The sequence below is a fragment of the Diadema antillarum genome, unplaced genomic scaffold (genome assembly GCF_040938485.1).
Source record: "Diadema antillarum isolate AM-2024a unplaced genomic scaffold, OU_Dant_1.0 scf00000071, whole genome shotgun sequence".
NCBI classification, from domain to species: domain Eukaryota; kingdom Metazoa; phylum Echinodermata; class Echinoidea; order Diadematoida; family Diadematidae; genus Diadema; species Diadema antillarum.
The window spans coordinates 2300424-2324416 of NW_027270960.1; the positions used below are offsets into that span (position 1 = coordinate 2300424).

Here is a 23993-nt window from a genome sequence, read left to right on the forward strand (position 1 = left end):
GCGTATACATCGAATACAACTTAATGTACCAGGTATTGATCTAGCAAGTGAATGAATGAATGAATGAATGAATTAATTAATTAAATGAAATGTATTTACCAAACAATAACATCGATAACAAATATTGAATAGTCAAAAAGTTAATGAACATTACAGTTGGTAAAAAGTAAAAACAGCAATAGCAAACAGGCTAGTCGAGGCCAGTCCTTTCACAACACAATACAAATTATATTACGTATTTGCAATATTTACTGAAGTATTGTTATGAAATGTTCATATTGACAGGTTTTTATTGGGGATCATCAAACATTATTCGAAAAAGGATATTTAAAGTGGCAATCATGCATTGCCTGGTGGGGCCTAGTAGGCCCTACATGTGTACTGGTACTTTATTCGTCCTTGTTCTACACCAAATATCGAAAAAGAGAGCATGAAAATAGGTTTCGAGGAAAAGAGCCGTCATATCGTATTCCGTAGAAAGACGATCCGCTTCTCACGTTGCTGCTAAGACACGTATACCGAGATGCGTAGAAAATGTTGCTGGCGACAATTATTAGTTCACAAAATTATATAATGACTGTTTGAACAGAGGGAATATAAATTTTTGTGCTTTAATGATTGTCATTGCGATATCAAGATAGATACGAGAAAGTGACGATTTTCACACGACATTAGTAAGCCATTACGCGGAGGGGTGTGCTCGGAGGAAATAATGGCTCGGTGTTCGCCGGATGTGCGCTGTGTGTGTATATGTGTACACGCATTTATACACAGCAGCAGTGGCAGCGACCAACTGGCATATCGCTCTGCGTGTGGGGATCCCCTCTCAGCTCTGAATTTTCTGCTCTGAATAGGTTTATCAATTTCGGAATATTTGTGGAATATTTCACCAGCAATTAGTCTACGATCAGGTACTTGACTTCTGTATATTATTTACACCATGCATGAGCCTCATTGGATTGAGTATTGGCAGATTTATCAAGAATCGACCCAAATCTTTGTTCGTTTCGTCACGACATTTGTGTCGTGTGTGTGTGTGTGTGTATGTGTGTGTGTGTGTGTGTGTGTGTGAGCGGCTCAACGAATCGCTTTTTGTGTGCGCTGGGGAGGATATGACCAGACGGGTTTTTTCAACTCGATTTCATTGTGTTCAAATAAAAATTTTAATGAAACGACCCATGTTTGACTTCCCATTTGTTTTGTTGCAGGTTGATTACCGCCTTTAGAGAGTAGGTAAGATGACTAGGATATTGACGCTGAGTAAATAAATCCGTGTAGAATTTGCAGTTTGAACATCGTTTGTGATGTGCCCAATTCCATCGAGATGTAAAATTTGATGATCATATTCTTTTTTGTATCGCCTCGGGAACTAACTCGCGAGGCGCAGATTTTGTAATTTTCTATCTTTGGTTTCTAATGATATCATTTTTTTTCTGTTTACAGAATCGTTGGCTGATGTTAAAAGGCAAAAATGCCGAACAATAGCAGAGCTTCGGAGGGCCAATCTCAGGGATCCACTCCCGCGACTTCTGCTGCTTCAAGCTCTGGAAGTAGCCGTCCGACCTCGGCTGGTGGAGGTGGTGGTGGACGAAGAGGCGGAAATTCCTCCCAAGAACGAGGGAATAGAGAAGGAAAACCTTCCCATTCCATGGGAAAATGGGGATCCAAGAGTCCCCTTAGCTCCAGCGCCAAAAGGTATGCCGATATTCCAACCCGTTTCCTTTTCAATTGTGACTCTAAATCGGACTCTAAATCTAGAGGGGTATTTACAATCGGCATGCCGTGAACAATCGGGCGGATTTCAGTGTGTGTACCGTGCCGTAGCGCCATGCGATCAATGGCATTAATCAGAAAACGGCCATTGACATGATGTGTATGTAAAGTCCACTTCAGCGCTCCACTTACCAGCAAGCTACCTAATTTGCATATAAGCTAAAAACTGTTATTTCGCCTAAAGTAGCGAAATAATCACAAATGTTTTGATACATTTGGGTTCCTTTCAGTGATCTATAGTGCACAGTACCATTTCTTTGGAGATTCCCTCCTCCACTAGGCAGAAAAAAGTATTTTTTAGTTCATGAGTTTATAACATTCAGACTGCATTATGAATTTATGCATTGTCCTAAGCTAGCAGCAGTAGGCCCTAGCTGGTTTCAGGCAGCAATGTAATTGAATGGGCAGTCAGACTGGAACTCACTCTTCTTTGGTATCATGCATTGTCTTAATTTTTTTTTTTTTTTTTTTTTTACCACAGAGAAACATGATTTGCCACATGTAGACTCGATATCCCCAAACAAGGCAAAATACTTTAGTTACTTTCCATTGTTTGTTCTACTCAAATGAGTAATGGTGCATTTCACATATGTTTTCATTGGACAGAATCCAGAAGGAATTGGCTGAAATCACACTAGATCCACCACCAAATTGCAGGTAAATACATGTACACCTTATAGCACTGTTTCCATTAATTTGCTCTCCCGTAAAATCATGATCGCCTGAACTCTGTCAATGGAGTTTGCTCTGACTTTATCTTACATGTATGATGTATTTGGGCATGTCTGACCCAGAGTCCACAAATGCTACACTTTGACTGTGTTTTTAGTTTGTTTGTTTGTTTGATGTTAAAGCACAACTTCCAGGAATCTTAAATGTACATTGTGTGTTCTTTCATTTCATTTTCTGTTTATTGGCATTTTTTAACTTACCTTCTTTTCTATTCCTTTTTATTAGGACCAACCACCTCTCCCTGAAGAAATAGGAAAGATGTTTCATATATTGTTGTTGCCATTAAATTTTTTAAAGAACTTCACTAGACCAAAATGTGTTGGTAGTTGTTTGAAAAAGTAGACTCAATCCCAAAGTACACCTGTAGTACATCTTTAAAGTATGAAGGCTTATAAAGGGGATACTCATACACTGTATGATCAAGGAGGTTCGAGAGATGGAGTTACAACTGACTATGATTATTCAATCAGCAGTCAGTTTTCTATGGATGGACAAAAGAATTCCACAGGTACATTTGTGCCTTTGATGTTCGATGCTTGAAGCCGCCATCTTTCTGAGCAATCTGAAGATTCATTTTTAACGCTATTACATAATATCGGGTATATGCTGCTCATTTATATCAAATGCAATGAAATTTCACCTAATGATAAAGCATATAAAAGAAAGTCATTTCCGTTCAAAAATATGTGCAAAAGTGTAAATCTGAGCTGTATTTTGTGAAAGTGTTTGAAATTTTACCCTCATGGAAAGCCGATTTTATCACTTTTCTCCTTATTTCCGCCAAATGAAACTAATATGGTATCATCTTCAAGTATAGTTCTTTATAAATTAATACAGTGTATGTCAGATACGCATACAGACATGTACATTCGAGTCATTTTGATATCTATTTCAGCAATATTTGAGCAATTTCTATTCGCGCATCCCCGTGCCTTTACCATTGTCTACCGCCCATCGTTTGTAAGTTGGGATAGCGAAAAGTAATTACCATCATAAAGACATATCTTCCATTGAGAGTGACGAGTCATGATGTCTTCCTATCTGCGAGACAGCTCCAGTTTGACACATACTTCAAATATTTTTTGAGTGGCGGCTTCGAGCATGGGATCAAAGCGAATAAGCTGTTGTGACTCCATTTCTCGAACCTCCTTGGTATAACCCAAATTTTGTATTGGCTTCATCTAATGATAGTGGGAAGCTGCCTCCCCCTCCTTCCCCCCCCCCCCCCAAAAAAAAAGGAGGTTTGAATTATAGTTCATGAAATAGAGCCACCTTCCACTTCAAGTTTCAGCTCTATAGCTGTATCACCAAAGGGTTACTGTAAAAGCTGTTATTCTTCTGTACAGACCATTTTTGTGAAAGAGGACGTCACAGACATTTTTTCGATTTGACACCAAGGTTATCGTACAAGTGCTCTAATGGCAATACGTGTCTGTTCATTCCAGCACCTACATTGTAATGTGACCAAAATCAGTTTGTACATACAGTATATGTACGGTAGTGTGCAAAACTGTAAAGTACAGTGTACGTGTACAACTTGTATGTGTACATGTGTGAATTGAACGACACAATTGACTGAAAAGAGCAGAAGACGATACAGAAAACCTTTGATGTTGTAGTTATCTGTGATACAAAGGCATTAAAAAAACAAACATCATTTTATCAGCCTTCCTTGCAAGGAATTGCCAAATGAGAGCTACATTGTACAGTAGACATGTACATTATGTACATGTACTACACTGTACAGATCAGACACGGTATACACTAGTACTGTACAGTATGTAAATGAAAGTACTGTGCACTATCAAACCTGAATCTGTGGATGTACAACGTACAGTGTACAAGCGTGTACTTGAAAGTCCTGATTATGAAGAGCTGTACCTGTTTCTGGAACATTGGTTTCAGGTTTATTTGAATACTTAATGAAAGCAAAATCACATTTTTAATAGTCTGTTGGTGTCACCAAAAGAAGAGGATTTCACTGTTAATCAAAGAGTCATCATGCACACACATTTCATGCTCGCCTTTGCTTCTGCATGTTTGCTATCTGTGTTGGTTATCACATTAAAGATTTATTGACACTTAATCTGTGTATAAATTGTGTTTGTGTAATGCTTTGCCAATTTTTCTCACAAATCTTTTGCTGTGGTTTTATTGATGCCTTCACAAAAAAAAAAAAAGATTGTGTCTTTGAGACACTATGAATAGTATAGATAATTTGGTGACATGACATTTGCTCCTGCAACAATTGGTCCAATCGTATTTTCTCCGAGGACTTTAAGGTTAGGGTTAGGGATATTACACTGTAGTACATCGATAAGTTTTACGGTATCGGTAATTTAGTAATGATACCTGTACATCGCGTATTTCAGCTACTAGGTTGGCTGTTGGTAGCTTGGTAGACTGATATACAAAATGTACATCGGTACCCGGTAGGTTTACATCACATCACGTACTACAGCTGCATGTTGTCTATGGCTAGATTGATACATCGGTCATCGTAACTATGGTACACAAGCCCGATGTAAGTTTATCCCGTATTTACAGCTGTTGTGTGTGTCCAGATTGGAAGATCGCTCATATTATATCCGTAAGTTTTAGTGATTGCTTACCCTCCGAACGTCGATGGGCATACATGGCCCCAAGTTCTTCTTCTTCTTCTTCTTCTTCCGATAAAGTGCTGCCCTCAAATGGTCGAGGATGAACGCACTGCGAGAACATGCGCATACGCCGCACCGGGGCAACAGAAATTTGAAATCAGGTGAAAAATATTTACAGGTGCGAGTAAAAATCTCTGGATGAAGAGTTACATCCTACAGAGTTCCCTCAGCGCAGTTTTGAAGGCGATGAGGGATGGGTATGTGGCAGGATCAACAGGCAGGCTGTTCCAGTCCCGGATGGTGCGTGGGAAGAATGAGTTGGCATACGCTGTAGTATTGGTGTGGGGGATAGTGAATCGGGAACAGTGTCCTCTGGTAGATGTTGAGAGCTGGGTCAGGTAAGTCTGCCAATGGATGTCAACCAAGTGATGTCTGATCTTATACATCATCAGCAGACGATTTTGGGAGCGTCGTTCCTGCAGTGGAGGCCACTTGAGATGATCGAACATGGCTGTGACGCTGCTAGATCTTTCGAAGTCGCCCGTGACAAATCGAGCTGCACTTCTCTGAACCTGCTCAAGCTTGTGTATGTTCCGTTGTGTGTGCGGATCCCATGAAGTCGCTGCGTATTCGACAGTTGGTCGGATGAATGTTGTGTAGACAGCTTCTTTGACTTTTTGGCTGCTATGACGTAGGTTGCGTGAGAAGAAGGCTCGAGTACCATTAGCTTTCTTGGTGACGGTATCCACATGATTGTTGAAATTCAATCTTGAATCGATATGGACACCCAGGTATTTGGTTGAGCGGACAACTTGTAGTACATGGTCATGAATGGTGTAGGAGGCAGAAACGGGATTCCTCTTGTTGGTGACCTGCAAGACCTGACACTTGGTAGCATTAAATCGCATCAGCCATTTCGCTTCCCATTCTTGAACTGCATCTAAGTCCCTCTGCAAGCGGGTTGAGTCAGCAGGTGAAGAAATGTGCCTGTAAACCACACTATCATCAGCGTATAGTCTGACAGATGAACTTGAGATGCAGTCCGGCAGGTCGTTGATGAAGATGAGGAAGAGCAGGGGGCCCAAGACACTTCCTTGTGGGACTCCCGATGTAACAGGGGATTCCCTGCTCTCCTGGCCATCAACAAGAACAGATTGTGTGCGTGAGTGGAGGAAATCAAGTTAACCTTATAAAATTGGGTGTACGTGACAGATTTTTTTCCGTGATTCGACTGTACCTGTGTATAAAACGCACCCCCGATTTTTAATGTTTTTCGACGAAAAAAAGGTGCGTCTTACACACGGGACTTTACGGTAATTTAAATCAGTTGGGAAGGAAGATTTTTGGCTAAATATTGCACTACGAACGTCAGTGATGAATTGTTTCATAAATATTTCAGTTATTCTAAAGACGCCTTTATATTGAAAGGAGTTCAAAATTACACGGTGTAGCATTTGTATGATTGCTCCTCATTGCAACTGAGGTTAATTTGTACTGATGGAATACAAATGAACAAACAGGCAGGAAACTGTATCGGCATCTAGCTACAATGTAGCATGCATGTAGGGCCACCAAACCATACACGCTTTTACCTACTGTTCATTAAAACTAGTGGCTCAACACCTATTTTTGGTGGTCCTGGGCGACTGCTAAATGTCGTGCCCTGTACTGTTTACATTCACAAACTTGAAAATGGGATTCAGTCAATATTTCTTTGACTTTTTGAAGTTATACTGTACATGTACATTATAAAGTACAGTAGAAACTTGCAGACCTTCAAGTACGTACATGTATAATTGGCATATTGCCACCCCCTTGATTGGACTTACAATGTAAAATGTGACATGTTTAATGTCCTAAACCACAATGTTGTAAATTCAAGTACAGCTGTATTTTGTGGTATACATGTAGAACATTGGGAATTTTTGTAGTTAGATCACATGCATGTATTTGGGCAGATCATAGCTTGTTAAAAGTTTGATAAACAGTACATTTGGATACAATACCAGTACACTGTCCTCATTCCTTGTGGAGCACTCCAGTGCAGTCAGTTGAGAATAGACAACATTTAATATTTATTCAGATCCAGTACTTATTTCCACAAGATTATGTTCCACAAGAGAATGTTCACGAAGCTTATCTGTGGCTCATCTCGCCTGACCAAGCAATACATTGTACGTAATGTTATCAATATACATCAGTCATCACAGCTGCCATAGACAAATGAACTGGGATAACATTCAGCAGGTGAATCTGTCCACTGTACATGTTGAGTACACAGTGTGTGTGGTAGATCTATGCTGACGGGTGGGCAGGATGGAATGTCTATTTACATTCATTGCTATACACGTACATGTATGTATGTGTTTTCTGTGTATAGTTTGAATGGATAGGAAGTGAGTTGGTAGACACCCCATTTTTCCAAGTTGTGATACCAATTCCCAAGAACTGAATTAAATAGTTTAAATATGGACCTGCAACACATGGACATTAATCACTCATTAATTAATGCTTGCACGGTCTGTTTCTGTCAAAAGCATCACGATAACATTTTAAACATGCTATCCTGCTTTGCACCACAGCCAACAGCTGGCCTGGATAAAAAAACAAACAGAACAAGACGGAGCTTTGAGAAATCTAAATACTACATGTGCAGAAGATATATCTGTTAAATCAAGAAAAATCATAAATGTGTAGTAGTAATGTACATGTACAGTTTGTATGTGTGTGCCATTTATTTTCTGACCAACATGCACAGGCATGCTAAAAGTGTTCAACGAAAAGCGTAACAGCACGCCGTGTTATCCTATGGCGTTTTACTGAAAGAGTATGCTCATGGATGTCACTACGCATACTTGCAGAGCGCACTCTGTCTGTTACAAGCGCATATTATAGTGCAAGGCGCGCTCTCAATGTCTGATACATGTACAGTACATGTATCTGTAAACAACTTCTAGTTTGTGCAGTCCGTGAGTGTTTGGTACGAACATCTTTGGACATATTGGCTTCTGAGCAAGTTAACTGCAAGTAGCTGACTGATATTCACCATATTTGACCCATTTTATAAAACAAATGATGCACAGGTTTAGGTTCGTGACATTGGAGATGCAGCTCACTCTTGGGTATTCACAATGTCATGCAATACATGTAGATGCACTTGGCTGCGCCTCTTGCTTGTTTCACCATTATACATGTACCCTTGAGTGCACGCTACATCTCCGCTAACGTACTCTCACCTGTGCATTATTTGCATAATATTATTGGATACAGGTGTTGATTGACCTAGACCCTGTGAATTGAATGACATAGCCTGCACACTTGAAGAACAACAGTGCAGTTTTCCATTTGAAGTATTAAAGGGTGTGTACAGTTCTGGTCGAGGTGAGGATTTAGCTTTTAACGTTTTGCGAGATATTCAGAGACCACTCTATGAGATGTCAAAGAGCATGCAATTCTAAGGGGTATCAAAAGTTTATTTAATGAAAATCGGTTTTGAAATGGCTGAGATATCCAAAAACAAGGTGAAACAAAGAGATCCTAATAAAAGGCGTGGCCTGTCGCCTTTTATTATTATCACTTTTTTTGATATCTCGGCCATTTGAAAACCAATTTTCATCAAATAAACGTTGAATCCTTCTTAAAATTACATGCTCTTTCATATTTCATAAGAGGTTTCTCATTATCTCACTTACCGTAGGAATTTTCAAAACATGAATCCCCACCTCAACCAGTACTGTACAGTCCCTTTAAAAGTCTTTCTGTTTGTTTTAGCTATTGGTATGCTACTGATGTTCTTTAACTGATGAACTCATTGTATGCTCATGCTGGGGCCAATGAGGATGCCTTCTGCTGATTAACTCAGTAGACTTTGGTAGTGATACACAAGTAACTTTAAATGTAACTGTGTATATAAATGGTCTATTTGACGAGATAATATCACCACAGACGTTGACGATACAAATAGAATGCTAGTTGCTGCTGAAAATCCCCATACCATTTCTGAGGTGATGAGTCAAAATAGCATCCTGACTCACAGGTATCAAGTCTGTTTACTTTGTTGCCGTCTTTCTCATTGTGTCATAGTGTGCTAGATTGCAGGCTAGATTGTGTGCTTTTATTATGCCATGGTAATCTTTAAAGAGGAATCATCATTTTTGTCTCCAGTGAGTGAGAGAGCCTACAGTATTCCAAGTAGTGGGCCGGATAATACGTCATACACAAATATTGTCAGGTTACTTGTTGGTATACACTTTGTACTGTAAAACCAGAAATATTCACAGCATGGAATTTCCACAAATTGGACCCAACGGCCTTTTTCATGGCATGTAATTTTCACGGATTCTGACGGCTTTTTTCGTGGCATGAAATATTCGCGAATTGCCACTGGCACTCAGTGCATAAACATGTACATTTGTACATGTACACAAGAACTTTCTCATGCATTTTAATTTTGCGAATTTTGGTTTTCGTGTTCGCTAAATAAAAATGCTTGCAAAAATTTCTGGTTTAACAGTATATATTCTGTGTAATTTTTTGAACAAGTAAAAATCCATGCAATAAGGTGTTGCAATTGATACAATGTATTTTTGACACTCCAAGGATGTTGAATTTATAATCAGCAGATGTTTTGTGTGACTGTTGACATGAGTGTCATGTACTGATGGGCCTAATGTCTCATGCACAATTGTAGATAAAGAGCACCAAGTAGTTTCTAACTGTGTCATCTGCTGTCCGAGAGCTTAATGTCAAAATGAGTAGGAAATGACATGTCTGCAGGATATTGCATGATGAGCTGATTTGGAAATTTACACAGGAATTGTCAGCTGGCCGTACAGTGAGTGCACAGAGGATGGTGAAAATGCCAGCCCTTCCGTGCATGCATTCAATTTGCTCAATTTGCTCCCCAGACTTACTGTATACGTGTACTACTTCCACTTTGGGACCATTCACACTGCCATTGAAAAAACGGGCATTTTAGAAAACCCATGACATAACGACAAAGAAGATAATGGTGGCAAAAATTTATGAAATATCTCAAAAGCAGTAACACGGCAGCTTTCATTCCGAGCATGAATAGAATTTGCACACATGTCAATGTTCAACTGTCACTCTACATTGTACAAAAGTACAGTATAAATTTGCTGTTAGAATGAGCCTTTTGCATACATGTATAATGCAAGTGAGGTTTGCATCATATTCTCCTTGTCAGTCACACATTGATTTCTTGTGCTTTCAAGGCTTCGCTATTTTGCCGTAGAGTGAGATTGTTTAGCTGATATCACATGAGCATCCAAGAGCCCCTGCCCTGATTTTCTCTGTTGTCGAGTGACCTACAATTGTAAATGTAATGCACCGTGTTTTCATATTGCCCTTTTGCCAACAAAGAAATCCCCCTGTACAGCAAGTGCATGGTTTTTGTCTTCATCTTTATAGTACACAAGTGTGCCTTATTGTTTGCCCTCTATCATATTCCCAACCCTGTTGATGTTAGTCCAGTTGGCTTCCCAGTTGTAGTTGTAGGATGTGCAGCAATTGATAATCTTTACTCATCTGTGGAGATACAATGTACACAGTTACATTTATACGACATACATTGTACATTGTACAGTTGTACGTACATGCCAATCATATTTTAGATAGAGTGGTCAGTGTGCGACTGTCACAGGCTTGGAGTCTTAAAAAGATTGTGAATGTCGTATACTAATAGTATATTTGTACAGCAAGATTAGTATCATTTTGCTGAGGGATTTTTTTTTTTTTTTTTTTTTTTCATGGGAATTGCAAGTAGGCTACACTTGATTAGAATTTGATCTTCATGAACTGTGAAGCGTCCACCAAAGAGAAAACAGTTTGAGTAATTGGATTTGAACTTGTTTACTAGCTTCTAGGCACTTGTGACATGTGCAGTATGATGACGTTTACTGTAGTGTGTAATCTTGTTCAAAGTGAAGTATTGTACACTGTGCATATATATAATACAAATTTGTGTGATTTTTTTTTTTTTTTTTTTTGGGGGGGGGGGGGGTACACTCTGTGTATCCAGTACATTGTGTATGTCAGTAAATATATTGGATCATGCTTGGGTTTACATACATGTACTGTACAATCTACATGTATTGTAGAGTGAAGGAAAATGAACCTACGCTATCAATATTATGTGAAAGCCATCTTTCATCAGTATCTGTACGACATACATGTATATTAATGACTAGCCTAGATGCTAGCTAGCGTTTATCAGAACTATCAAATCAACGCATGTTTTAAGTCAGGTACGGTGCACCCACTTGTACACATGGTGGGCTGAATCACGAAGGGTCAGTTCAGTTCCCTGTGTGTGTGTGCTCGGGCAATCTTTTCACCACGTTTTTCCACCCTGCTCTCTATCTGAAAAGTGAAGTGGGACCTCTTTTGTGCATGGGTTCTTGGCTTGCTGTCCCTCGCGCACGGAATGTCCATTGACAGAGGGTGCTTGTGGCTTGTTTCTGGGGAAGTACAATTGTACATGTATGGAGCAAATGCTTGTCCCTGTGTTTGCCATTACTTTTCATGATTGTTTGATGCACTGATCACATGAGGCAATCAAAGCTCAGCAGAATTTGTGATACATGTAGTTGTCTTCTGAACTGCTCATGAACCCTTGCATGCTTTATACAGAAAATTGCAATCTACAGCTGTACATGTATTGTGAGATTGTTGAATTACATACGTAGCATTAGAATTAATGTTTATTGATGTTAGTTTTGCAGGTAAAGGCGGACAATAATAGTGGTGGTAATGAGAAAATCTGCCACTTTCTGCTGTGATGTCAATTACAGTACCAGATACACATTTTTCTCCTGCCTGTATTTTTACCCCGTGGGGCTTACTGATAATACCAGTACTTTGTACATCTATCATCAACTATTGCACTGAGGCAACATTCAAGGCCTAGATGCAGATCTGAGGTGCGCTTCATGTGTTTGTACACTTTTACAGTAAGTTATTTCAAAAATTATTTAGAGTTTTCCCACTTGAATGGGCACTTGAGCAGGTGTCCTATGCCGTTAACTGGCAAATACTCATTCTTCTTACGAGCTTGTCTGTGAGTTTTTGTTACATACTGTACCTTAAATAGCCTGTTGAGGACGAGTCCCTAGTATACTCGGGCAGGTGTCGATGGGAATTATGCATGTTGTAGCAAAATCAGCCCATCTTCAACGGTTGAAAAGTTGTATTAACCCTGGGCAAGCATACATAATGTACATGTATTACGTGAGTCTGTAGCACCCTGTTTCAAACCAGAGTTATGAGTAGATCCAAACTGCAGTAACTGTGCAAATGAAGAAGAGCTTTTAAAGATAATAAAAAGTTTTGGTACCTCAAAAGTTTCCCTGAATTTCCTTGTCTTGGTTTGTGTTTCACGTTAAAGTACGTTGTCTGTGAGAATTACTCGCCCCAAAGTGCTCTCATGTCTTAGTAATCATGCAATAATGGTTTCGTACCAGAGCCGTCGCCGTACAGCGTCGCTAAATATTGTACGAAACCACTGACTGCGACCAGCAGCGTGCAGCCCATTGTACGCATAGCTAACTGCGACCAGCAGCCCCATACGCATAGCGTAATGGGGCTTCGCATTGTAGCATTCAGGATCATGATAGAATTAGTATCGCGGGTAAATGTCAACTTAAAATCCAAAAATTTCTTCGATTTGAAGACTTACCAATTAAGTTGAAGTATTGAAAACAGGCTTCGAACAACGTTTGGTTCTGCCAATAGTCCCTTTCTTTTCGAATGATGACTGAATGTGACTCGGTCGAGAGGACCTTGGGAGAGCTACATACACTGACTACTACGGCCAGCGCATGCGCACACAAACATCTTATCCGTTGATGGGTTTGAAATTTGTGCGCATGTGATGTGTTCGCATGTACTGGCTGTAGTATTATGTAGCTCTCCCAAGGTCCTCTCGGCCGAGTCACATTCAGTCATCAATTCGAACAGAAAGGGACTATAGGCAGAACCAAACGTTGCCCGAGGCCTGTTTTCAATACTTCACCTTCATTGGTACGTCTTCAAATTGAAGAATTTTTGAGATTTTAAGTTGACATTTATCCTGCAATACTAAATCTGTCATGATCCTGAATGCTACAATGCGAAGCCCGATTACGCTATGCGTATGGGACTGCTGGTCGCAACGCGTATGGGGCTGCTGGTCGCAACGCGTATGGGGCTGCTGGTCGCAGTTAATTGCATGATTACTAAGACATGAGAGCACTTTGGGGCGAGTAAGTCTCACAGTGTTAGTTATATGAAAGGTACTTTAACCTGAAACACAAACTAAGACAAAGAAATTCAAGGAAACTTTTGAGGTACCAAAACTTTTTATTACACGTATCGTTACACATATTGTAAGTATGAATCATAACATTCCTGTCCCTTCAGTGATGTGTGTGAGGGACCACTCTTTGTCTCATGAGCTTCAGAGGAGGGCTTCATCGCACACAACATTTGACATTGTAGGTGGCTCTAGGAATTGAACCAGACTGCTGATATCAAACAAGTGTGCTCCATTGACTACTCATTGCCGGACCAATCTACAATACCTCCGTGATATTTGGCACATGCTCATCTATTTCTCAAATTGGCACTGGATGATATGTTTTGGTACGACAGAGTCATCAGCAGTCACCAGAATGTACTGCATGTACATGTTGTACATGCCCCAAAGTGCTCTCATGTACCGAGTCTTGGTCAGTTCCAAAGCATGCATGCATACATCGTGAAATGTGTGATACTATGGCTTAATCTTTGATGATTGAATATGGTAGGATGTACTGCAGGGTTCGAAATTGGCGATGGTCCGCTGGCCATTGGCCACCCAAAATCATGTCGGACTAGCTAAAAATCATAAAATTCTGAAGTAACTAGTCCGTCTGGCTAGCCAAAATATTGCTTCAGTGTCAAAATTGATACTAAGTAGTCCGCCTGGCTAGTTAAAAAAAAAGTTAAGTGCGACCCCTGTTAACTGAATACTTTTGAATTGATGCCCATACAACAAACAAGAAAAGAAAGGAAATGATTTGTTTACTGAACGAAATGTCATCCTGGTCTATATTTAGGAGAGACTGCTGTATTTTTAGACCTCCATTATGTTTGTCAAACCTGAATAATGCATGGTTGAATTATCCAATAACAGCAATACAGCCTACTGTATCGTGATTAGTAGTACGATGAATAACTTTCTTCTACCTCACGGTTGTATCAATGTCTTTGTACAATGTACTGCTTTTGTGTCTTCCCCTTCTGTTTTTGTTCAGGTGAAGCCGCTTTCGATTCTATCTGTAGATCTCACTATTGGCATGGAGAATAGCGTATCGGATATTACTGTGAGATTACGCTTCAGTGTAGAGCTAACTATATTAGGCATCAAGCTCACACATTGCCCATAGGGGCTTGGTACATGTCGATCAAGATGTGAGGCAAGGAGAAGTTGTCAAGGTCTAATAGCATCCCCCATGAATATCGCTGCCAGAGGGCCCAACCTTTGCCACAAGTACGCTTAATTTATGTCAACAATGTCTTTCAATGACATCATCGTACATATCGTACCCTGTGTGTCACGTGTAACTCGCCAGGACACTTGTTTGAATATCTCAGAGCTGTGAGTCCACATGTCATGCATTATTCAAGCTTCATGAATTTTTAATGGCAGCTAGGGCTTGTGTGCTAACGGTGCTGTCAATACATGGATGATAGCTGTGCCTGTCACATTATCCATGTTTCAAGCTATCAAGATGCAGTGCAACATGAAAACTAATTTGCCTGCATACAAGTGTACATGTACATGTACATTGTATGCATGTCACATTTAACCCGTGCACTTCCTGTCACTCAGTTGGGGAATGCTGTCAATTACAGTACACAATGATATTTTGGATTACACTGGGAAATGCTAGCATCAGCGTAGTCATGAAGAGACCAAAATTGTACTGAAGAGTTTCTATCTTCCAGTTTAAGTTACAATGTACAGTATGGTTCCTGGGCATAAAAACTGGCAGTTCATTCAAGTGGCTACTGTAGGCCTACACGTATGACATGCATTTGTTGACAATTTGAAATTAAAGGTGCATAGTCCCAGTAGTGTAGAGGGCGCTGTTGATGATACTGCCGACTACCGTTAGCATTGATACGAAGATTACCAAAGTTCAGCTGTCATCAAGAGTAAAGTGCATAGGTTTTGCTAAGTAATGTGGCCTTCGTTGTCTTCTTTGCGCATCGCGCAGTCTGTAGTAATGCCAGGGTGCGTACATATGTGCTTGTTATTATGACATCACAAAAGAAGTTTGCTAAAGCTGTCATCCCCCTCAGCCGAATCGTGAGCCGAACTGTGATCGGACCTCTGACTACAGTGAATCAGACTTCTTCGGACTCGGGGAAGTGGGCCAAAGGGTAAGCGCTAAAGAGGATTTGATAGCGTAGGTCTCTATAGGAAACTTGCGCCGTGCGCCCGCGTACGCATTTGACCAAAACACCGCGACCATGCACCTTTAATTCATACACAAATTTCACTCCCTCCCCCTTGAGAAACGGGTCTTCATGTAAGGTAATACACTAAGGTGAACATGTACAGTACAGTGTACCAGTAATTGCACAGCTTGTCAGATTGTATGATATTGCATGGTATTTGAGTAGGCCTATCTTGCTTTATTGTAGTTTCAGCGTTTTTTTATCAAAAAGGTATTTGATTTAAGGGTAGTGTATAATGGGAAAATTATTGTTACTGTGCAAGACTGCATTCTTGATCCACGGCAAAAAAATGTTTGTCATGCATTAGGTTGTACCTTCACACACACTGCATAACATTTGTATGGTTGTATGACATACGGCCCAAGGCATTCCGACATCCAATGCTGGCAATTGATTTTCAAAGTATCAAACCTGTCACCTGAAGTATCCTGAGAGTTGTTAAATCATTTTGAGGTGATGGCATCCAGATTCACAGCTATGGTCATCCAGTGTAGAACACCTAATCTGGGGATTTCCCGTAACTAAACATCTATTAGCTTCCAGTGATGTGCAGGTACATTTATGTTTTAGGTAACTAAACTTCTGTAGTTATAGGCCCATCAATCATGCACAGGCTGTACCAGCAAGTAATATCATGAATTTTATATGATAGTATCGCCAAGGGTACAATTGATTTTGTTGTTACAAGAAATGCCTTTGAGTCAAATGAGACTCAAAGTTACAGCGTACTACACAATACAGTTTGTAATTTATGTACTTGTATGATCACTTGTATGCCCACGGATGAGACTGTCGTCAATTTGGGAATAGTGAGCAGTAGCTTCCTGAGATGTACTATATGAAGCAGTAAGATTTCAATGGAAAGAAATGTTGTTATTACAGACAGACTGTTGTGAATGTAAGTATTGCCTATTGATTCTTGTTTAAAAGTTCTTGAATTAAATCTCGAGTTTCTGTAGTGGTTGTGTGTGTGTAGATAATGTGTGTTATCAAATAACATTGACATACAGCATGCAGCCTTAGAGGTGCAATGTACAATATTAAAGCTTTCCTCGCTGTACAGTCTCACACAGTCTACAGTTTCACACAGTGTGGGGGTCTCACCGGTACATGTACAGTACAACTTGTAGTTGATCCAGTTTAGTGTAATATCTTTGATTTGATTGACATGTGATTTTGAGTTATGTCCGACAATTGTAATAGACTAATACCATCCATCATAAAGGCTTAGAAGCAAAAAAAATAAGTCCATGGATTTTACAGATATGGTGCATTGTTTGATCTTCTTGTTTGATACTGACTCCATACTTACAGTCATACATGTATCTAAGTCGTTGACCATGTGTGTGTAAAGATCACATGCTAATTTTGACTATTGAACTTCCCTTCTGAGCATCTGTATTGATGAACCTGGCTACAATATACAGTAAACACGACATATAATGTACATTGTATCTGTAATGATTGTGTTTTTTGTTTCCTTTTGGTGGCCTTCATGAACATGTTTCACTGGTTATGATTTTCATTCAGAACTTTTAATCAAATGTATTCTCTTAGTGGATGGTAGTACTATTCAGTCATAATGGAAAATTCTTGTGTTTTATCTCTCCTGCTATAAAGAAATTTGCAAATGTTTCACCAACAATTGTTTGTCTGTTGGCAGCATTACTTTAAAGTTTTTAACACATTCATTCAATGAAATGATCAGGATAGAGCCATTGTTGCAAAAGGAACAGGTAATTGAAAGGTAATTTGTGGTTCACATATAGTTATTTGGATCTAAGATTTTGTTTTTAAAGGATACATTGTACTATTATATACCAAAAATGTACCTGCACAGTTCTATGACAAAAGTAATCCAGGTAATTCTGTTTGGCATTAGCAGAGGTTTGCTGCATGTCACTGTCTGTTGCTTTCAGATTTTTTTTTTCTGTGTCTGTGAAACCTTTGGATCAACATTTTGGGGTATTTTCTTAGCTTATCCCAAGCCCGAATTTGTTACTCACCCTTGTCCAGCATGCTACAGATTTGTAATGCATCAACCCTAGAGTTCTGGTATTTTGAATACCGATAGTGATGGGGAAGAGCTAAAGATCGTCATGCTCTCGCTCCTATCATTGTTTGTATGTGCCGTTGTATGCAACAAAGTTGACTGAAGAAAGCAATCAACAGAAAATTGGTTTGCCAACAAATACAAAGTGCTTTGAGTGTTGTGAAAATTGATTATGTTTGTTTTTTAATTATGCTTTGATGGTAATGCTTGATTACAAGTTGTACTTTTATGTATTCCCATAGCGTTTGACTTCTCTCTGATACATGGCACCATCATATTGTCCATAGTCCGGGTTGTGCAATGTTTGTGCAGCTGATGGTGATCTGAATGGTTTCTATCTGATGATCCGTGACTGCTTGAAAAAATGAATGTGTGCCTATGGAAGTTTGATTGAAATTTCAAATGATAATTGTGAGAGAAGAAGCCTTCAAGAATCACGATCATAAGAAATAGTTTTATCTTGGCACAACTGTCTAGAATGCATATTGTATGGTAATTTTATTCTTCTGCCAAAATAAATGATGTGGAATGTGCTGAGAAATGTACCGGTACATGTATGGCTTGCTACTGTATATCGCACAGTATCTATTATTAAATGCATGTGTGTGTGTGTGTGTGTGTTAGCGCGGGGGGGGGGGGGGGGGGGGGGGTGGGGGTGGTGGTGGTGGTAGTAGTTTTGCTTTAGGCCATGTATTGCACACATGTGCTCCTCAACATGTTAAGTCAACATTGCCAAGGGTTTTACAGGTAGACTGGAGGTCTTTCCCCTTCCCTAGTGAGGATAAAGTGGGTGCAATGGGTAAATGTGAATGCATACTCTAAGCGTGCATGTTGTGACCATCAGGCACAGTGCTATACAACAGCTGGTGTGTGTATATTTGTACAATTCAAAGAGCAATGACTAACATTGCAAAGGAGAACTCGAGATGAGTCAGAAGGTGCTTAAATACAATGTGTTCAATACTCCCCACTGCAAAAGTGTATTACACCACATCTAATCTGAGAATGGCCAATCTGCCCCAGCCCGGACCCATCTGCATGAGTTTTCGTTGGGAATGAATTCCACACTAATTCACCTTGTATACTAGGGTTTGCAGCTGTAAAATGATGCTAGCCTAGATCGTACAGGTCCCCGCCTTATCACACCGAGCATGCCAGAATTTATTTTTACCTCTGATTCACAGTATTCTTGTCAAAATATCCAGCGATTGCTTCCCTGTCCGTGAGTACCCCAGTCATAGAATGTGCCTTATCAGGCAGTATGGCATGAAGAGATCAGACTTACATGTATTCACAGTACAAAGAATCTAGGATAAATTGATGAAACCTGTCGGGTGGGCACACCAAGACATTTTCAAATTGATTTTCATTTCCATACATGTGCTAATGACAATGCCATGACCTAATTCATTATCTGCTTGATTTACAACTACTAGTACCATGGTAAGACTGTCCTTGCTATTGTGCAGGGAAGTAAGAGTAATGTTATTGTGTTTGCCCATTAGCTATTGATTCACATGCCCTTCGCATGACAGTAGGCCTCTTTGCACAGTAAAGCTGCCCCTTTTCATAAGAAACCAATATTGTGGAGTATCCAGGACTCTTGAGCTTTCAAGCCATGCAAGCCAGCTTTTTCTTCTTCTTTTCCTTCTCCTCCTTCTTTCTGCAATGTCTTACTCTTTTTAGCCTCCCTTTTCTTTGTCTTCTCTTCTTGTTCCTACAACGTACTCCTCCATCATTTGTTCTTACTCCTCCATAATCTATTTATCCTCTTTCTTTCTATAAGATTAGTAGTTGTTAAACTGATGTGAAAGTTTAAAGGAAACCAGAATCCAAAGAGAATGTGGATTGAGTGAAAGCAGCAACATTAGTAGAATACATCAGTGAAAGTTTGAGGAAAAGTGGACAATCGATGCAAAAGTTATGAATTTTTAAAGTTTTGGTGGGGAAGCGCTGGATTAGGAGACTACTAGAGGTTATGACGTCATGTGTGGACAACAATATAAAGAAAATATAAAGGGAATTCCACAAAAATTCATTTTTCATGAAAATTATACATTCCATCAACTTGATACTGACATATGTTAAGGGTAGCAATTATTCCCCCTGCTTTCTGAATGTGGTTAGTCAAGTGCTCTTTCATTATGCCAGAAAAGTGAATTTTTGTGAAATTCCTTTAATATTTTCTTTGTACCTGTATTGTTGTCAACACATGACGTCATAAGCTCTAGTAGTCTCCTCATCCAGTGGTTCCAACACCAAAACTTTAAAATTCATAACTTTCGCATCGATTGTCCGATTTTCCTCAAACTTTCACTGATGTGTTAAACTAATGTTGCTGCTTTCACTCAATCCACATTTCTCTTTCGGTTTTGGTTTCCTTTCAAAATTCAGTAGCGTGGGGAAAGAAGGTTGGCCTGATTGAATTGGTCTTCATTTGCTGTCCATCTTGGTACATTAAAAAGTCACGACTGTATTGCAGGCATGCTAGAGTAGAATTGCCCGTCAGTGATAGTATGCACCGTGTGCGTAGTGTATGCTCATCGGTAAAGTTTGACTCTAGTGGAGATTCTGTCGCTGTGCGTGAGCTCCGCGTGAGATTCGTTACGGAGATATCCGAGTATATATCCGAGTTGAACCAGCATCCCACTGCATGGTTTCGCTACGCAACTGGGTCTCTAATGCCCATTTCACACAAGTCACTCGGGTAATTATGCGGGAGATTCAGTGGAAAATCAAATGAAGAACATCCACAAGAAATTTCTTTTATACTAGCGAGTGAGCTGCTGCTTGAATTTCTCTTGCCCGCTCTTCTGCAGTGTAAGTACATGTTATGGCGCTTGCGTAAAACGGCCTGCAAGATGTTGTTGGTTTGCTAACATTCGCTTATCACCTGAGAGTTTCACCACAATGCCTTTCATGCTACCCCTTCACCCGGGAGCATCCGAGAGTTCTTTGGGACACCCACGAATAGACCAGAGACGATTCGAGGGGGAGATTTCGAAAAAGTCACATCATGTTTCACCCTGAAGTTTACCCACGATGCCTTTCGTGCTACGGCGTCACCCAATCGTGAGAGATCTCGAGTAATCTCGGGTGAAATTTGCCAAGCATGAAAGGGGCACAAGGATGCACTGTTACTGAGTGATAACTGGATGCGAGGGCCACTCGCTCTTTTATGGTTGATGTAAAAAATGTTATTGTTTCCTCTTCTATAACTGGCTGTCTGTTTTTAGCAATGCCTTGGTACTACACTAGTCGGTATGTCGTCTTCTGGGAAATTCTTGGCCGCTTCTGCATGTTCGGTAGATTTCGGAACAATTCCAACATTTCCACCCTACACAAGCTTCATTCTTTGATGATTACCCTGTTGGGGATATTTGATTCTGCAATCTTTGCACTTTACGTATAGGCCTATGTGATGTTCAGAGCTACTGTATTTACTACCAGGTACGTAATCATGGTAATATAGTACAAGTGTAGTAAGAGTTCTGATGAAGCCAGGATCCCGATGCTGAAGTACGTATGTTGCAGATTTTCTTCATATGTTATTGAAGATCCTTGCTCAGTAGCTACTGAATTTTCAATGCTTTGAAATCTTTTTATAGCCTGCTGTGAGGAATAGAAATGATGATTTCTGGTCATATTTCCTTGCCAGCGACACCATGGTTTGATTGGGTATGTGTGTGTGTGTGTGTGTGTTGTTTGTGTGTGTGCGTGCAGAGTTTGTGCACTAAAACCCATGAAGTGATTGTGTGTGAGTGTGCATGTGTGTGGAACCCAGAGGTTGTCGTGTTGCTGCGATGTGCCAAATGTGTGTGTTTGTGTGTGCAGGCATGCATGCTTGTGGTGAGAGTGTGTGTATCACTGAAGAGAGTATTGTTGACATACCTTACAGGCAGACGGTCATTAGGAGCATTTCCAGGGGGAGGGAGTGCAACTGTCAGAGCACAGTATAAAATCGGAGAAGCATGGGCTGTTAGCCCGTAATTTGTATTGTTTAATTCAGCTGAGCACCCTGTTGTCTGCGGAACAGACAGTAAGGTGCAAGGCATACATCGTTTGGGATCTTCTCTCGGTTACAGGTGTTACTGTACCAGCCTTTTTACTGGTGTGTTTGAATTTTATGCAGCACTTACTTGAACTTCTGAGTAATTAATGATATCAGTCTACTATCACAAAACAGTTTGCTGTGTGTGCTATTTTTTGCATGGAAAAGTGGAAATATTTTGTAAATTTTTCATATATTTGGCCATGCATACTTGAAGCCATGAAGGCATGACAAGGTACCCCTAATGCGCTGCAAGCCCCAATTACGATATGAAGGTCAGTTTGCCTGATACAAGGTGATCAAAGCAGTGAAAAGATTATTATTGGGATGAGATCCTGGATCCCTCACCCTCTCAAAGATATCACAACAGTAGGAAGACATGCTTAATCCCTTTTATCCCATAAGTGCTTTTGATAGTGCTTCTTCCTGACAGACATTTCATTTTGTGTCACTGTAGATCAAGCTTTGATTTACTCTTGATGTTACCGTAGCTGAAGTACATATCAAATTGCTCTACATTTCCAAGTCTAACAAAACAATTTTTTATTCAACTTCAAGTTAATGCTAAAATTTATTACATTACGTTAAGTTAATAACTGGAATTCTTGAAAATGGACTACAGTAGAACATGTGGCATTAAATTTCTGAAGGGAGGAGGGGACAGTACATGACCTTTAATCTCTCATCCCCCTGCCGTTTTGCACCGAAGCGAAACATGATATTAGTGCTTCCATAGCACCTCCTAAGGTGGTCATACGTAGACCTCACACGTCACCCGTCTGTCATTCAGATTCTACTTTGAAATATTCCGCCATAATGCCAAAGCGTAGCATGCAAAATGCTCTGCATGATGCAAGGGGGGGGGGGGGGGGAAGAAATCTTGTTCGTATGTTGATTATGACAGGATCTGGCTACTGATTGGGTGGACGAGACAAGATTTCGAATAAGAAACAGTTGGCTATCGTTCAAGTAAGATCTTGCATGAATAGGGAAGATTAAATGTGTGTCGAACCATGTACTTAGTACATCACTGCTTTTGTATTTTCTGTTTGGTCTTTTATGAAATGTTATGGGTGATTGGACATTCCATCTTAAACATAAGGTTCTCTTGATCACTTGCAATAAAACCACTACATCAAAGCATAAACATATATGTGTAAAGAGCTTGAAACTCTGACTAGCAAATGCTCTTTGGCTTTGTTGTTGCTTTTTCAAAATATCTGTGATATTCTCTGATAAGAGCTGCATTTTAAAGGAGCCAAATTTAAATCGTTGGTTTGCAAGGTGTCATATTTGGTGTGGGGAGGGTTGTGGGTAAAAGTGATGCATAAGCAACATTCCCTGGAAATCATAGTTTGTTGTGAGTTAAGAGTTTGGATATCAATGAAGATATGACTTTGGTGCATGAATAACTTCCTTGTTCCCCCAGGAAGTCAGTAATTTGCTTGTTTTTAACTTCCTCCGTATGTTTTGATATGTATATCACGGGAGTTCCCACTTGGACAATTTCACACAAGGCAGACGTACTCATAAAGCGTTTAATACTCAGATTAGGCTACCATAAATTTTGACTTTGTCCCATTGTCATTGTGTGTCCATGTTTGCCGAACCATTGGCTCGCTGTCTAGTGATGTTATCGACACTTCAGATGAAGTTTCCAGATGACACGCAGGAAGAGGATGTGTTCGTCCCAAAAATTGGGGAAAGAGAAAGAGAAATGGCGTGAACTACGCATTCCTGATGCAGGTCTCGTCATGAGCGTGTCAGATGAGAACAAAAATACACATCTACCCAGCTAAATGTCATATAATTATACTGGTATATAAAAAATGGCTCCAGTATGACACTGCATACATTGTACGTAGGCAGGAAACACAGACTGTCATGATGAGGTGGTCAAGCCAAAGACTACTAAAGGATTCAGAAGCTTTGTACCTTTGAAGTTTGTTATCAGATTAGAAACTAATTACTACAAAGTGTACAAAGTGTTAGTGCTCTGGGATTTTAGAATTGCTGCATCAAGATGGGAGAACTCCTTACTCCTGGTTTTATTGTAAAATAATGTGAATGGCATGGTCTGTGCAAGGTACTAGTACTCATTTGTTCCCCAGTTACCATATGAATGTCGCACAAAAACCACATGGGTATTAAAGAGATACATATTACAAACATTGACTAGAGGAATTGGATGCTTCAAACAAACAAGGCTGGATTCTTGACTCTTTTATTTCAACGCAATTAAGTTTACTTTACTTCATCCACCAAAAGGTGATAGATA

At 39.9% G+C, this 23993-nt stretch overlaps 1 protein-coding gene across 1 annotated transcript in view; it reads left to right on the forward strand.

Moving 5' to 3' along the window:
• The first annotated feature begins 790 nt into the window (after positions 1–790).
• LOC139717021 (ubiquitin-conjugating enzyme E2 E1-like) overlaps positions 791–23993 on the forward strand; it is a 74701-nt gene continuing 51498 nt past the window's right edge. The window contains exons 1-3 of the mRNA XM_071628538.1: positions 791–911; positions 1444–1695; positions 2380–2430. Coding sequence (XP_071484639.1) covers positions 1472–1695; positions 2380–2430 — 275 coding nt within the window. The 5' untranslated portion in view covers positions 791–911; positions 1444–1471. The remainder of the gene's footprint in view (positions 912–1443; positions 1696–2379; positions 2431–23993) is intronic.